The following is a 14,639-nucleotide window of genomic DNA, read 5'->3' as shown; positions in this document are numbered from 1 at the left end:
ACAGATTTTCTAAGGAACTTTCAAAACTTTGAACTATTAATTTGGCTACTTGAGTATGCTCCATTATCAACTATATGACTAATCATGACATTCCTGTTCTTGAGAAGATTTTCTGAGTTTTTTTTTCTTATGTATTTCTCTGTCAAACTTTGATCGACTATTGTGGCTCCACCGAACCCCCGGGACTCAAGATTTGAACAAACTTTAATCAGCATTTTGTAATGAAGCTCTCACTTGTGTTTCATCTATTATATTCAGTGACTTTATAGAAAAAAAAACTTTTCAACCGAAGAGTGCTAAAAAGATTTATTTCATAGTCTTAAATCTTTCTGACCGTTCATTATTATAATTGTCAAATCAGTGATACATAAATGCTTTATACAATGTCATACTACTCGAATCTGATGAAAGTATTGTGTATATACTCCTTTCCTGTCGGTATGCACTTTCTCTCAGAAGTTAAGGGATAATCTAAAATCTCTACATTTTGAAACATATCTGTGTAGTTAATGACATTATACAAGATCTTAATAGACCAAAAATAAGTAACACCGACCCCTGAAGTTGGGGAAACAGGAAATAAAACTGAAAGAGACAGAGGGTCTGGCAATTACAAGAAATTTACAGAACTACAGAATCTGTGCACCATGGCAGCTGAATCGTCTCTGTACTGAGTGTGGAGAATTGAGGTTTATGGAGAATATGAATGTTTGTAGACGTAATTTGAGTGTGGCCCCCCACTGTTGCGAGATGACACATGACATAGTATTGCTGTCTCATTTGGAGGAGCATCCACCGGATGTGTTAACCGGGAAAATCATTACGAAACTGCGGCTTGTCACAGTCAATTTCAACCAACAACTCCAGCGACATGCTACTGCAAGTGATTACGATGTTGTGTTGCAAACGTATTATAGGGAAAGGCTCCGTGTAATAGATTTAGGCTTTTACATCCTAACGGAATAATGTAGAACTTGTGAATGGTTTGCCCACCTGACAATAGGGGCTTTTTGATTCGCTTATCTACCTCGTAGCTCTACTAGAAAATTATGATACTTGTACCTTAATAATGAAAGTAGGTTGTGTAATTATCAAACGAAAATACAATTATCTATGGATAACAAGAGCATATAGGTGAATATTTTATTACAGAGTTAAGGATAAAAGAAATTTTACAACAGCTTAAGGAGGCTAGGGGGTCAACAAATTATTTTTTTATTAACCACCAGATACTTATAACTTAAAGATTGGGATATGATATCTTAAGCTATCAACTATATCTTAAGCTATCAAATATCATTTGGCAAAGAAAAATTTCATAAATTTTAGCTTTAAAATTTGATCATTTTATTATATCTTTATATGGAGCTCTTCTTCTAATGGAGATCAAAATAGTGTAAAAATGGCCACAACCACCCAGCCCCTTTAAAAGAAAGAAAGTTTACTTTTGAAGATTTGATAGCTTTGTATTTCAGAGGGGACTTTCGCTGACAAAAGGAAAAATTGTCTAGCTTCATGTTTTACCTGTTAATGATTAAATAATACTCTCTGTTGCAGTTCTCTGTGAATGAATGTTTTATTTTGAACAGTTTTAGCACGAGACAATATTGGATGCTCTCATATTGAGTACTAGTATTCTGAACGTTGAATACAAGTACGTGATGCAAGTCATTTATCAATAAACCAATCTGCAAATTCAAATTCTATCCTGTCATTTATATCCATAATACACTGGGAATTCAAGTTTTTTTTTTCCTTCTTAATTTACTAAAACAGTTAATTAACAAAATTGCTTTTCTATATAAAAATTCATATAATTAAAACATTATATTGCCGATGCAGCCATAAATGGCACTCGTAAAACTACGATAAAAAACTGAAATATATCAATGAAAAATAATTCAATTCGTTATATATACGTGTTCTTACAGCTAAGCTAAAAGATATATATAAAAGGTCAGATATAATTTTGTATGATGAAGTGCATTCTCATGAGGCTAATGCACATTTCCTAAGACAATCCTGCTCTGTGTTCCTTTTCTTTGAAGTTTAGATTATGAAAAGAAATGATTTTTCAATTGCGATTTGAAACTTATTGACAATGACTGAATGATGAATCAAAATACAGAGGATTACGTCAGAGTTGCCTCATTTTAATTAACTGCTCAAATGACTGTATCTATATAATGGAAATCCATACTTCAATTTTCTGTCAAAATCTCACACACCTCCCTAATTTATATTTGTTTAATATCTCGCGTTATTCTATTTATTTACCTTCTCTTCGATCTGGCATTCAATGTGTTTCAATAAATTATATTATACTGACAAAATTATTTCAAAAGTGAAATTCATTCACTTTATAATATATACATGAAGCATTGATTCCCGTCTATTTTTCTTTGTAGCTTGATTCATGTTTAAATTTGATATAATGATTGACCGTGTTTCCCTCTTCCTGACTTGTAGATATATAATGAACAACTGTCCTAACAAAAACATAACCTAGCTCATTCACTTGTGTTTTTCTTGGGTGTTTTCAACCAGCTAATACAAACTTAAGATTTTGTAAAAACAGCTCTGATAAAAAAAAAGATAAACTGCAAGCTCACAACAAAACAGCTTTTACTTCTATTTCACTATAAGGAGATTTCTTGAAGTATGTTTTTTCCACGTTTAATCACACAGATCAATACAAAATCCTTTCACCAAATGTTACTACGAAAACACAGACTACCATTTAAAATCATTTCAAAATTTTACATTATATCGGAAAGTATATCATTAAGGGAGGGAGTCAGCAAAATTCAAGCTCCCCGAGAGCAAGTCTATTTCCCGAGACGATTGATCGATTGTATGTTGTTTAACCTCCCTCTCGAGATTTTTTCACGTCATATGGAGACGCCACCACTTGCCGGTGGAGAGCTGCAAATTTTGTCGTATGCTCGGCATTCAGGGCCATTGAGCAGTGAGGGATCTTTTTCGTGCCAGCACCTTCTGCGACACGGGACCTCGGTTTATACAGTCTCATTCGATGGACCGGTCTCTATGTCCCATAGTGGGATTCCAACCCACGACTCTAGAGCAGACGCTCTAACCACTGCGCCACGTGGGCGACTCCCGAGACAAAACCGAGTGTCTCATAGAGGGAGACAGCAAATCACAGTTCCCGTGGCAAATGGACGGTAATAGGTTTGCTCTCGAGGAAGTGGAATGTTGCCGTCTTCCCTTAATGATATACTTAAACATAAATAACGATTTTAAAAATAGACCAGTGACAGTCTATTTTATGCACTTATTAAAGGTACGAAATAAAAAAAGCAGGTATCGGTTACCCAGAAAATAGATAAAATGAATGAATTCAATAAAAAGGCAATTTGAATAAATGGACTATTTATTGGGCCCTGCTTCACTGTTTGTATAACTTTAAATGGACTGCGTATAAACATGAGTGGCTTTAATTGTAACATTTAGAAACTTTTCTTATTATATTGAAATAAATAACTGCGAGGTGTTTTATAAATAAGCACAGGTATCAGTTCATCATTAACCTGACGCACCTTTTAGGAGGAAATCGGGTTTTTTTCATCTTTATGGTACTTATCAGGAATTTCAGCAAAATTTATTCAAGAACTCTTATTTAGCACAATCAGTATAGGCATGATACTAATGACAATAGTCGGTATCACAAAGTTATAGTAAGTATAAGATCACCGGGATGATCACAGCAAAAGTTTGTATAATATTCAAGTACAAAGACTGATAAAATTGATACATGAAATGAGGTCTCCTCTGTCGCATCAGTTTGGCAAAATTGTTCTGAGAAATAGGTACACAAAACAAGGTTTTCAATACAAACTATGCTGTTTACTAAATCAAATTATTTTAAAATGTATTTTTAAACAAACTTTCCATTTAATTTTTTTTATTCATTGTGAATTGAATTGGCCAACTAGCAGTAATAAATTCATAATTTGGCATTAACTTAACCTTGTCTTCTATAAAAAGTAAACCGTCTACCTTCAGTCAAATCCACGAGAGTACAATGCAATGGTACGTCTTAAAGATAAATTAACTTCAACTTTCATTCAGTTTTTCAGGCAAAATTAGGATTTGGCAAGAAACTAAAACTCTCGAAAACTATTTACAAGATCTTCACGAGAAAACGAGAAAACAATCTTGAATTTTGACAACAAGTACAGCAAACACGACTCATCCAGTCTTCAGTCGGAACAAATGAGTTTCGCAGACAGGGTTGGTGCAATTCTGTCATTTTTTTTTAAAATAAATAAAAAAGGGGCAAGAGTGACGTGGAGGGGTATTGATTTATGGTACATGTCATTTTCCTATTAGCTTCACATAAAGATCCATAGAAAAGCAAAGTATAACTCATTGTTCAATGCTATCAAACATATGGTCTTGAGAAATGTATGTGTACCGACAAAAATATATGCTTATCATTACATTTTCGATTGATGGAAACAATGCTTTATTCGCAGCTATTGAAAAATAAAAACCAGAAATTTCTTCATAGAGATTATGTAGTGTTCCGAATGCGCTACGAGTTTCCTTAATATTGATATATTCTTCTTCAAGTAATGCTTTTTTACTTATTGATAAAAGGCGTTTTATATGCAGCTGTCTAATTAGAATAAAGTATTACGTTCTTAAAAATATTTTTTTTTAGTTTTTCTATATGTAATCCTGATGTAGACAATGCGTATCACATTAAAAAGGATTATTGATGTACTGTTATACAACAAAGAAAGCATAATCCAATAAAAGTTTTGCAATCTATCGACCTTGAACTTTGTTTTTATGATAGTTACTTATCGATTTGAGCCCCTCCCCCAAACTTCATCGCCTGTGTTGATTCCTTTTGCTTATATCCCCGTTCCCTTTTTTTTTTTAAATATAATCAGCAGATTTGCTAATAGCTTTAATTTCATCTTATAAGTGTAAAAAAAAAAAGTACATTTAAACTATTAAGTTGCTATCTGTTAAAGGTTTTGCTGCAGAAAATTATTAGCAAATCACGTTCAGATATTTTTTTACCTGTAAACATTTTCCTTACTTTCCGAGGTTAATGAAAGCATTTAAAGAATTTCTGGGACAGGCGAAGTGAATTAGACTTACTAGACTATAGCAGTTGTTACTGATTGGTAGCAAACTCAAAGCTGGTTTCTTCCCTAAAAGGGCCTTATAGATATCTCTCTAGTCCGTTATTCCAATTTTTCTTCGTCGAGAAACGACGAACGATATTCAATATAACTCAATTATGAGTAGAATTTTATTGAGAAGGGTGTTACTATACAGATATGAACTTTTATTGCCAAGTCATAAAATTTTTCAGCTGTAGAATTATTGGGTTTCTATTTTCAATTAACAGTTTCAATTTCACTGATTTTCTCTTGTCTGCGTTTGAATGTTCATGTTATCCAACTTGAGCTCGTGGATGCATGTTAAAATTAATTGTTATATAGTTTCATTAAATCAGTACTTGGTATTGGGAATTATAATCATTTCACGATCTATGAAGCATAGACGCGTAATTTACGTGTTGTCAAACGTTGATATAGATACCTGTAAATCACTCCTAAATAACCCTTTTTAATGATTAAACAACCCGTCAGATTAATATTAAATTTTAAAGCCGTTTAGCAACATAGCTTTTTACGGGTCGTTCAAGGAAAGGAACCTCAAGGGACCGAGCACAGTCAATGTTGTAAAAGAGGAGTACATTCTGCCCCTTTACATATAATCCAACATTGTTGTATACATGTATATAAGGTTTTGTGTTTTTCATTACGGACAAACATGCTAACAACCAGGATTAACCAGAGAGAAACTTAAGACGGATGTTTGTATTTTCTACACAATGTAGACCAGAAAATTACGTGTTCTTATACATTCCACAAGTATCAACATCTGGGGGTATACAACAAAATTCATTTCATCTAGCAAATAAACATACTGAAGCGAAAATAATTGAATATGTCGCTGTATTGTTGTTGCAATATAAGATATCTTCAGATCTGCCATATTTGTTGTCGATCGTAAGGAGCTTATTGACACAGTTAAAGGTAGATACAAACGAAATCAATTACGGCTCTTACACGGAAGAAAAACACGTGGAAATAACTTCTTAATGATTTGCTTATAATGTGATTGGGTGAAGTTTAATGTTTATATATATATTCTGCGATCTCATAAATAAATGTCCACGAATTTATAAACAAATGAAATAAAAAACTTAACATACTTTGAAATCCCTTGGGTGTAGTCACACTAATTAAAAACGCATCTTGGTTTCATTGTATGGATCTAACACGAAGGATAAATTCAATTCAGTTATACGGTTTTAGTATGTCAGAATAAAAAAGTATAGACAATTATAATTAATTATATTCAATCAAGACAAATATAGAATACCGCAGTCTCTAAATCGATCAATTTAACCGCGTTCTGGGCAAAACTTGCACGTTTCTATATTCATCGTTGAAATGTTTTAAATTCGACATTTTAAATTATAATTATCTTCGTTCATCAGAGAAGGCCTATATGATACAGAAATTACATTGATAGCAGAACTTGCTTATTCCTCACGACTGATCGAAATCCCTTGTTGCAAATAAATTTAGCTGTCAAAAAAAGACATTAAAGCTCTAAAATCGATACCAAATAAATTAATCTTGTGAATGCTAACAATACAGGTCAACTTCCGAGATACAAAACATCAATCACAAATTCTCTATAAGTGTCATATCAAAAATTCTATTTATTTATTCCACCGAAAAGTATTGATACTAGTATTGTAATACTATTAAGAAAAATAGCTTACCTGAAACTATAAGAGTTAAGAAAAACACGTGAATTAATTCCCTTTCAAATACACAAAAGCACTTTGCCATGGTTACTTTATCCTCATTTTAGTTACATATTGTTGCTGAGAGTCCCTGTGGTCATTTGTAGACATATTGTTGCTAAAGGTTCTTTGGCTTCCAGGGTTTGCTGCAACCGAGTTCTGCAGAGTGTCCTAAAGGAGAAAACTGAAAAAAGACAAGATTGAAATAAGTACATGCTTTGGAATGTCCTCTTCGTAAGACAGTCAAAATTGTGCCAGTGGAATAAGACAGACAGAAATAGCGCGCTTGAATGAATTCTTTTGCGATTTGTTCTTGACAGACGTCGCTTTAACCTTTTAACTTCTCTCTTGAAATTATCTACTTGAGTTTTTTTCCCACTTGTTCCTGGAATAACGCACTTATCCAGAATAACTACACAATACTGAAACCCACTTTATGTTACCTAAAAAAAACAAAAACAAGAAAACTACTTTCAAGTTTCCATACTCTGTTTGAAATCGATCCACAATATTAATCCACTGTCGCCGCGCCGCGGGTCCCACAACGAATGCATCACAAACATAAAACAGGATCAAAAAATTCTCTACGCTCTACGTTGACGTTATGTTGTGATGTCACGCGTTTATGAAATGGGTCGCAATATACTTTCGTTCTTCATTTATTTTTTCTCTTTCTTCAATTATCAGAGGGAAACCTTCGTATCTGTACATACATGTCATCTCCGTTACAATGACGCAAACCAATCACGATCGTAAACCGAAAAAAGGTTCCCTTTCCTGGTGAATTATGACAGAACTTTTCATCTTCCGATTGGGGCGGGAGGAGGGGTCATGAAAATGTGCAAATTCCAAATGCAAGTCTCTGTACAGCTGGAAAAACGCACAATGTATTTATGAGTGCTAGAAAGTGAAAGGTTACTTTGGCAAACGAGGTTATGCAATTTAAATGTTTAGTGTTTAAGAATTCTTTGAGACAACAATACCTTATGTTGAGTCAATTACAATGAATAAATATATATTCAATTACACGTCTTGCTTTGGTCTATAAAAAATAGATTTTTTCTTTATAGATCTCATCAAAGAAGTATTTAACTTCGGTTTTGCGTACAAACATTTAAGATAAATCCAGCTACACTTTTGAACATGAAACAAATTGCAAAGCAGTTTTATGACGCTCAAAGTGGTTCATCCTGTAATTTCAAATAAAATTTGAATTTAAGATTGACACATAAAGAGGTATTGTGATATAAATAAGCATTAAAATTTGCATACTTTGTCTTTGTACATTTGTTAATGTATTCAACGTGTTACGAATCTGCAAAGAACTGATGACCTATGATGACCCTGACGGTGATCAGACTTCACGGTCCATCCGCGACAGAAATGACTCCGCGCGTTCGTTTACCCTCCCAATCCCCAAACTGTCTGTCGTGACATCACCAGAATGCAATGATGATTCCTCCATTAGTGGGGGAAGGATAAATACCAAACTAATCATATTTCGCAGACCCCCCCCCAAAAAAAAATTTCTTTAATGATTTTTTTTTCCGAATATAGACAAAATGGGATCTCAGCAGGGAGAATTAGAAACCGTACATAAAAAGAGTTCAGGAAGGTTAAATAATAATTAAAATACAATTACATTTATATTTCTGAATGCTATTTTGATTCTTATAATCATCAGAGAATTCGAAGAATCTAAAAATGGACAGTACAGAATCTTTATGTAACTTGTACACAAAGAAATAAAAAAAGACCTTGATCACACGATCTGGCTTCTAACTGATCTTGGAAGTGTAACAAGACTGTGAAATTTATTAAATTCACATCATCAAAAGTTTAACCTTCTATCGTGGTAAGGTAACACCATCAAATTTAGATAATTGGATGAGATTAAAAAAAAACCTCAACGTTAACTAATATATAATTTATATAAAGAGACTGAAGCTGCATTACTTAATGCAAAGTTATGAAGTTTGCTTCACAGCAAAGCTAATAAAAAATTAAAAGAGGATATTTCGTCTTGGGTTAATAACCCCTTTTACACTATAATGCAGATATTTTATTCATAGCCAACAATTTTTTTATTGCACGGAAGAGAAGCATTTTATTACGTTAATGACGTACAAATTATATCCATCGTAGCGGGAATATAGCTTTTATTTCTATATCGATAAATTCCAAATCTTTAAGATTTTTTTCAACCTATAAAAACAAAATATCTATTAACTTTTTTTTCATTAACATCACAAATCACGTCTTTTCAACAACTTCTAAACAGAACATAAAACAGAGAAATAGGTATATCTTGAATCTTTTAAGCATATAGATCTTCACGTGTGTACAACTGTAAAATATTCACAATATATTTACATAAAAAGTTGATACATTTTTGATATGCTTTCCCTTGCTTTGAATAAATGAGTTGGCACTTGCACGTCAAAATGCTATAACACTTCGTCATATTGAGGGCCATATGTCTAATTGGAAATTTACAAGGCCGAGAATACTAAAAGCAGGAAGGAGCTATCCTTCGTTCGTGATCTGTAAATTTACGTCTTTTTCATTACCTCAAAATACTGAGGTTAACTAAGTTCAACTGGTCAGCTTTGGCTACCAGACGATTTTAGAAAAGTTGATCTTCCAAAAGAGCAATTACTTCTCGTTTTCTTAATCAATGATTTTTTTCAGACGGAGAGTAAATGGCATTTGTGATTGGTTTAATGAATAATTGATAGTAATAACGTACTGTCATTCATTATTTACAACCAATGACAAATTGAACTTTTTTTTCACACAATGAGTAATAATCGTAACCTTCCATATATATATATATATATATATATATATATATATATATATATATATATATATATATATATATATATATATATATATATATATTTACAAAATTAACCCAAATCAATGATTTCAATGTTTTTCTACAACTCGCATAGAATTACAATGAAGCAAACAAAGAAGCGAAATAAGGAGAAAAAGCACAAGCAAAGAAACTAATATACCAAAAAAGAAAATTCATGTAAATGTTGAAAGAATTTTGCATAGCAAATAATATAGCTTCTTTTCTTTAGCTTTATAATAAACTTGCTATTTTAATCGTGTATCTTTACTGTATTTTTTAATACCTACAATCCTTTTACGATTGAATTTTTTTCCTAATATGTTTTTCAAAATTAAAATAAAATAATTAGTGAAATTGTTGTAAAGAACAGAATATGTTTGCTAATTATTTTACCGTATCATTCACTCCAAACCACAGAATATTCAAAATACCCAAGAGATTCTTTCTAAAAGAAAAAAAGGGGAAACATACTCTCAAGTCAATTTTATAAAATGCAACAAAAACAAAAATTGCATCTTTAAAAACTACTATTGTAAAACATTTTTTTTTATTTTATTGTAGTCTATGGCATAGGAATAAAATTGTTTTATTGCGTGCCACATATAAAAACAGTCATTTTTCATTATTGTTGGAAGGTACGTGTAATTATGTCGATTAAAGTGAGTGGTTTTATACAAACGTCAAGAATTTACCATTGCAAACCCTAAAACAAAAGCATAAAAGGTTGCAGGAACACCCCCACCTTTCTCTTCCCTAATTAAAACCCAGTGTTCTATGATAGACCAGTGTCTATAACTGAAATCAGCATAGAGGATTATTCTCGCTGCAGAATTTTTATATTAAGAAGCAAGAGATAGGACCCTATTCAGCCCATTTATCTATTTCAATGCAGTCTTTAAGCTTTTATGAATAATAATTTGTGAAGGCAAAAATATACAGAATAGCTATTTAATTTTTGGAAACTTCTTAGAAGTAAATTTTTGGGGGACATGTGTCATAGAGCCAATTTGGAAACAAAAAAAAAAATACAATTGCTAAATAAAAAAGAAATAAAATCACATAAGTTAGGATTGGAGTCATCAATTGCAACAAATAAAACAAGTTATTTATATATATCATCCTATTATCTTGTCTTTAAATAAGGTATCAAGCTTGCTAAAAATATATACATAATGATTGTAATAGAGAAATTCTCGACAAAAAGCACTCACCGGATTGATGAATGAAAGCAATTAAAATAAATCCCATTCCTAAACACTTCACGTTTGATTAAGAGATCGAGCGTTCATATTTTTTGTTTTAGTAAATTTCTACAAGGTACGTTGTTTTGATGTGGAGGCTGCCGTTTGGATGCTAGCACTGATGAATTCACCTGATTGTAAGGGGAACTACACGGATCTCATGCACCGTAGGATCCAAACATCGATCTACCGACAGACAAGTCATGTAAAACCCCGAGGCCTCCCGGGGGCTTGCATAGTTGTAATTTCTATGTCAACACTAGTTTGCTTGCAATGCAAAGAATTATAGATATATCTGATAGATAGAACCTCATGAGATATCATATTAAGTATTTTTTCACAAGATATTTGGAAGTTTACTTTTATTGTTGTTATTGTAATGCATCGAGGCTTAAAAGATACGAATTTTCTGTGTGTTCTTTTAGTGTTTATTTAAAGAAGTTGATTTATGCCTGGTGTTGTATCAATATAATGAAATGATTCCGACTTCAAAGAATTCCCTATCTTGTACATGTTTCCAGTGAAGAGAATTGATACGACCATTTTCGACTTGGGTTGCACAATTTTATCTGACGCAAAAACATTAGTCTACAGTGTGATAAATAAAAACAATGTGATAATGAGATTTGAAATCCTGCGAAAATAAGCTTAGAGATTCAATCGCCAAATTTGTCATTGTCAGTAAAGCAACCGTGGGAGCAAATGCACCAAATCAAGACAATTGGGAGATGTAAATGCAATTCTCGGTATCAAAAATTAGCAGGGTCATTAAGCCATAAAGCAGACTGATATAGCTAAAATACGTAGATGTACGAGATTAATTATTACCTTGTGAGTACATTTTCGTCTCCGCTGTCTGGAGTGGTCGTGTGTAGGACATAACGTTTGTCTATCAGAATACAGCAATACCAATGCATAATATCGCCATTTCGTCTTTAAATGCTCCTTTATGCCTGTCATTCGAGGAAAAAAAACTTTCACGGTCCTACTTAAAATACGAGTACTAGGTTGATTTTGAACCATAAAATTCCCCAAATTAGATAACAATTCTGACGACACAATTTAGAGAAATTGAAAATGTCTGATGTATAGGAAATAGATACAAGCCACTTAAAAAAACAGTAAATACATCTCGATCTCTCATTCAAGACATCAAATTTTGTACAACTTTTTATCAAAAGAAAATAAGATTTAAAAATTTCATTCACTTAAATATTTTATTCTTTTTTGAAAACCCTCCCTCTGCTTGTGTGTGAGTGTGAGGGTGTCTGTGAGAGAGAGGGTGTGTGTGGGGGTAACTAATCTGGTTAGACAAAAACAAATCCCATGCAAAACGAATCGTGCATATTTTCTTAGCTGTGGTCTGAAGAACAAAGGGGAGGCGAGCCCTCACGGTGAGGAAGATAAACACATATTGAAGATGAAGCTTTAATGAAGCATGGCGATTTTCATGTGGAGATTTAATGGTTTATTCATGTGGCGCTACTGTTCTCTCTGCCGACACGACAGGTCTACTGAAAGTATATAACAGAAAGAACAATCACCCCATAATGTAGCTTATCAGCGCTTATTTGTCATAAAGAGAGACTTAATGTTCAAAAGGTTGAGATTCAATAAGGAGACTGTTTAAGATTTTCGGTTCTGTGTCGACTTCTTTTTTTTGGAAAGTTCGACTAATCAGAATTGGTATCGACTTACCAGAAAACACGACGATTTAATTAATCTACAAGATAACTTGTGTTTGCTTATTGATCAGAATTAGAATAATTTGCACTTTGTAATGATGTTTACTCTTCGACAACATACCTCTATTAATTTTTTCACATAGCTTGCCAAATATTAAAATCCCCATTTTGCCATACTGGAGTTATGCATCATAGGAAATTATTAACTTCTACAAATAATTATCAATTATAACGCACGACATAAAATCATTATAGAAGGATCTAACCCTTTCAGTGAACGGAATATTGCATACCAATTAGTTTCATCTAATAATTAAAAAATAATTGTTGTGCAGAGTTGTAAATAGATACTAACTCCAAAGCTTTTATCTTAGAATCTGCAAATTGGATTAAAACAATGTGGAAAACAAACTATGGCAATTCGTTTCAAATAATTCATTACGAATTTATTAAATTTCGAGTTTATAGCTGTTCCATGGGGACCTCATACGAACAAGGTGAAAGCACATCGTTTATCCAACTCTGGATAATTTTAAAAACTTTTTTTGTCACTTATGACATGAACAGGTAGGTCAAAACACTCGCAGTTAAACGCTTTCAGATGAAGAAACACTCTTTAAAACAAAAACAAAGTGGAAACATGAACTGACTGTATCTCTTGTACATAAAAAAATTTTTTTTTTGCTTGACTTTGTAGCTCAAATTATTTATTTGAGATAGCTCTAATAATGTTTATTTACGAGCAGCTTCCTATATGGGTCGATATTTTTACATTCATTAGGCACTTAAAAGCAAACTGTATTTTATAAATATTTTAGACTCATGAAAGTAATTTGAAAAGTCACAAGAGATTTGTAATGAAGAGAGTTAGGATATGAAAATTCGTTGGTGACCTATCAAGCTTTAATGAAAAATAAGTAATGTGATGGGACGTAGAGGTAAATGAAGAGAGAGAGAGAGAGAGAGACATTAACCAAATAAAAAACCAAATTAAACGAAGATGATAAATGAGAAAGAGTGTATAGGGATTTAATAATATAATCCGTATGGAAGATAAAACTTTTATTTCTTTTCTTATTAGAATTTCTAATATTAAATTATTGAAGAGTGAATGAATAAATAGAATTTTAAAAATCTATTTTTAAAAAAAAGCAATCATTTCCTTGCATTTATTCTGTTGTTCACCATACTTTCAGAGTTAGATTAAGAATATGCTTGAGTAAAACACAGCTACAAATGCATGCTGACGAAACTTAGACTTGACTCCTGACTGAAAAACCATACTTTAATAGTATATTTATCAAAGTAATGCAGGGTATTTCAAGATGTGTATAGTAAATCAAGATTTAAATGTGGTAAGTAAATCAAAGTGTTTTATAATCTTATTCAAATCATAATATTTCATTAATTTCAATTCTCAAATGAAGGTCCACTGAGTAACGCTAACAATAAATTAAAGTTCGAATGTAAGTTTTCAAAGCATCACAGTACACCAGAAAAGTACATGCTCGAGGAAACTAAAATCAAGTATAGGAGATATTTGTTGGGAATATGCTTATATATTTCTTTAAAACAGCTACATTTTGCAGAATCGATATAAAAAGAAAATAATTAAGAAGTATTTAATGAGTCCTAAAAAAGAATGTAACATTAATTTATTTATGAAATACATATTTTCGGCAAAGAATAATGCCGATATATAGGTAAGTAGAAAACTGACAAAATCCAAGCTTGTCTTGGAAGATTTTAATTTTGTTTGTACAGTTCTTTCCCTCTAATCTAGCTGCAGACCTGTAGCTCTCTGCTTGAGAAAATTCGGACAGATAAAGCAGAGAGCTACAGATCCAAGCGTTGTAAAAACCTTCGATTTACGCCGACGAATTTTTGTCGCTGACTATTGGTATTTTTTCGTTTATTTCATACTTTTTCAAGCTTAGAAAATAATTTTAAATGGTATTTGATTATTAATCATACATTCAACATCA

At 32.2% G+C, this 14,639-nt stretch overlaps 1 protein-coding gene across 10 annotated transcripts in view; it reads right to left on the bottom strand.

Annotated features, from left to right (window-relative positions):
- The window catches only part of LOC134239585 (uncharacterized), a 35,676-nt gene that overhangs the window by 13,388 nt on the left and 7,649 nt on the right, over positions 1–14,639 (bottom strand). For 6 of the 10 annotated variants that reach the window (XM_062721761.1, XM_062721759.1, XM_062721768.1 and 3 more), the window contains exon 2: positions 6,842–7,049. In XM_062721761.1, coding sequence (XP_062577745.1) covers positions 6,842–6,911 — 70 coding nt within the window. In that variant the 5' untranslated portion in view covers positions 6,912–7,049. Of the gene's footprint in view, positions 1–6,841; positions 7,050–7,198; positions 7,221–7,352; positions 7,596–10,939; positions 11,140–11,797; positions 11,821–14,639 lie in introns of those variants that run through there. The other 4 variants (XM_062721763.1, XM_062721760.1, XM_062721762.1 and 1 more) reach the window with 4 other exon arrangements.

Source organism: Saccostrea cucullata, unplaced genomic scaffold (genome assembly GCF_032062105.1).
Source record: "Saccostrea cucullata isolate Sc308-1 unplaced genomic scaffold, CSIRO_AGI_Scuc_v1 ctg80, whole genome shotgun sequence".
Lineage (NCBI taxonomy): Eukaryota > Metazoa > Mollusca > Bivalvia > Ostreida > Ostreidae > Saccostrea > Saccostrea cuccullata.
The sequence above is the reverse complement of the archived record's forward strand: the minus strand, read 5'-3'. Positions and strand labels throughout refer to the sequence as shown.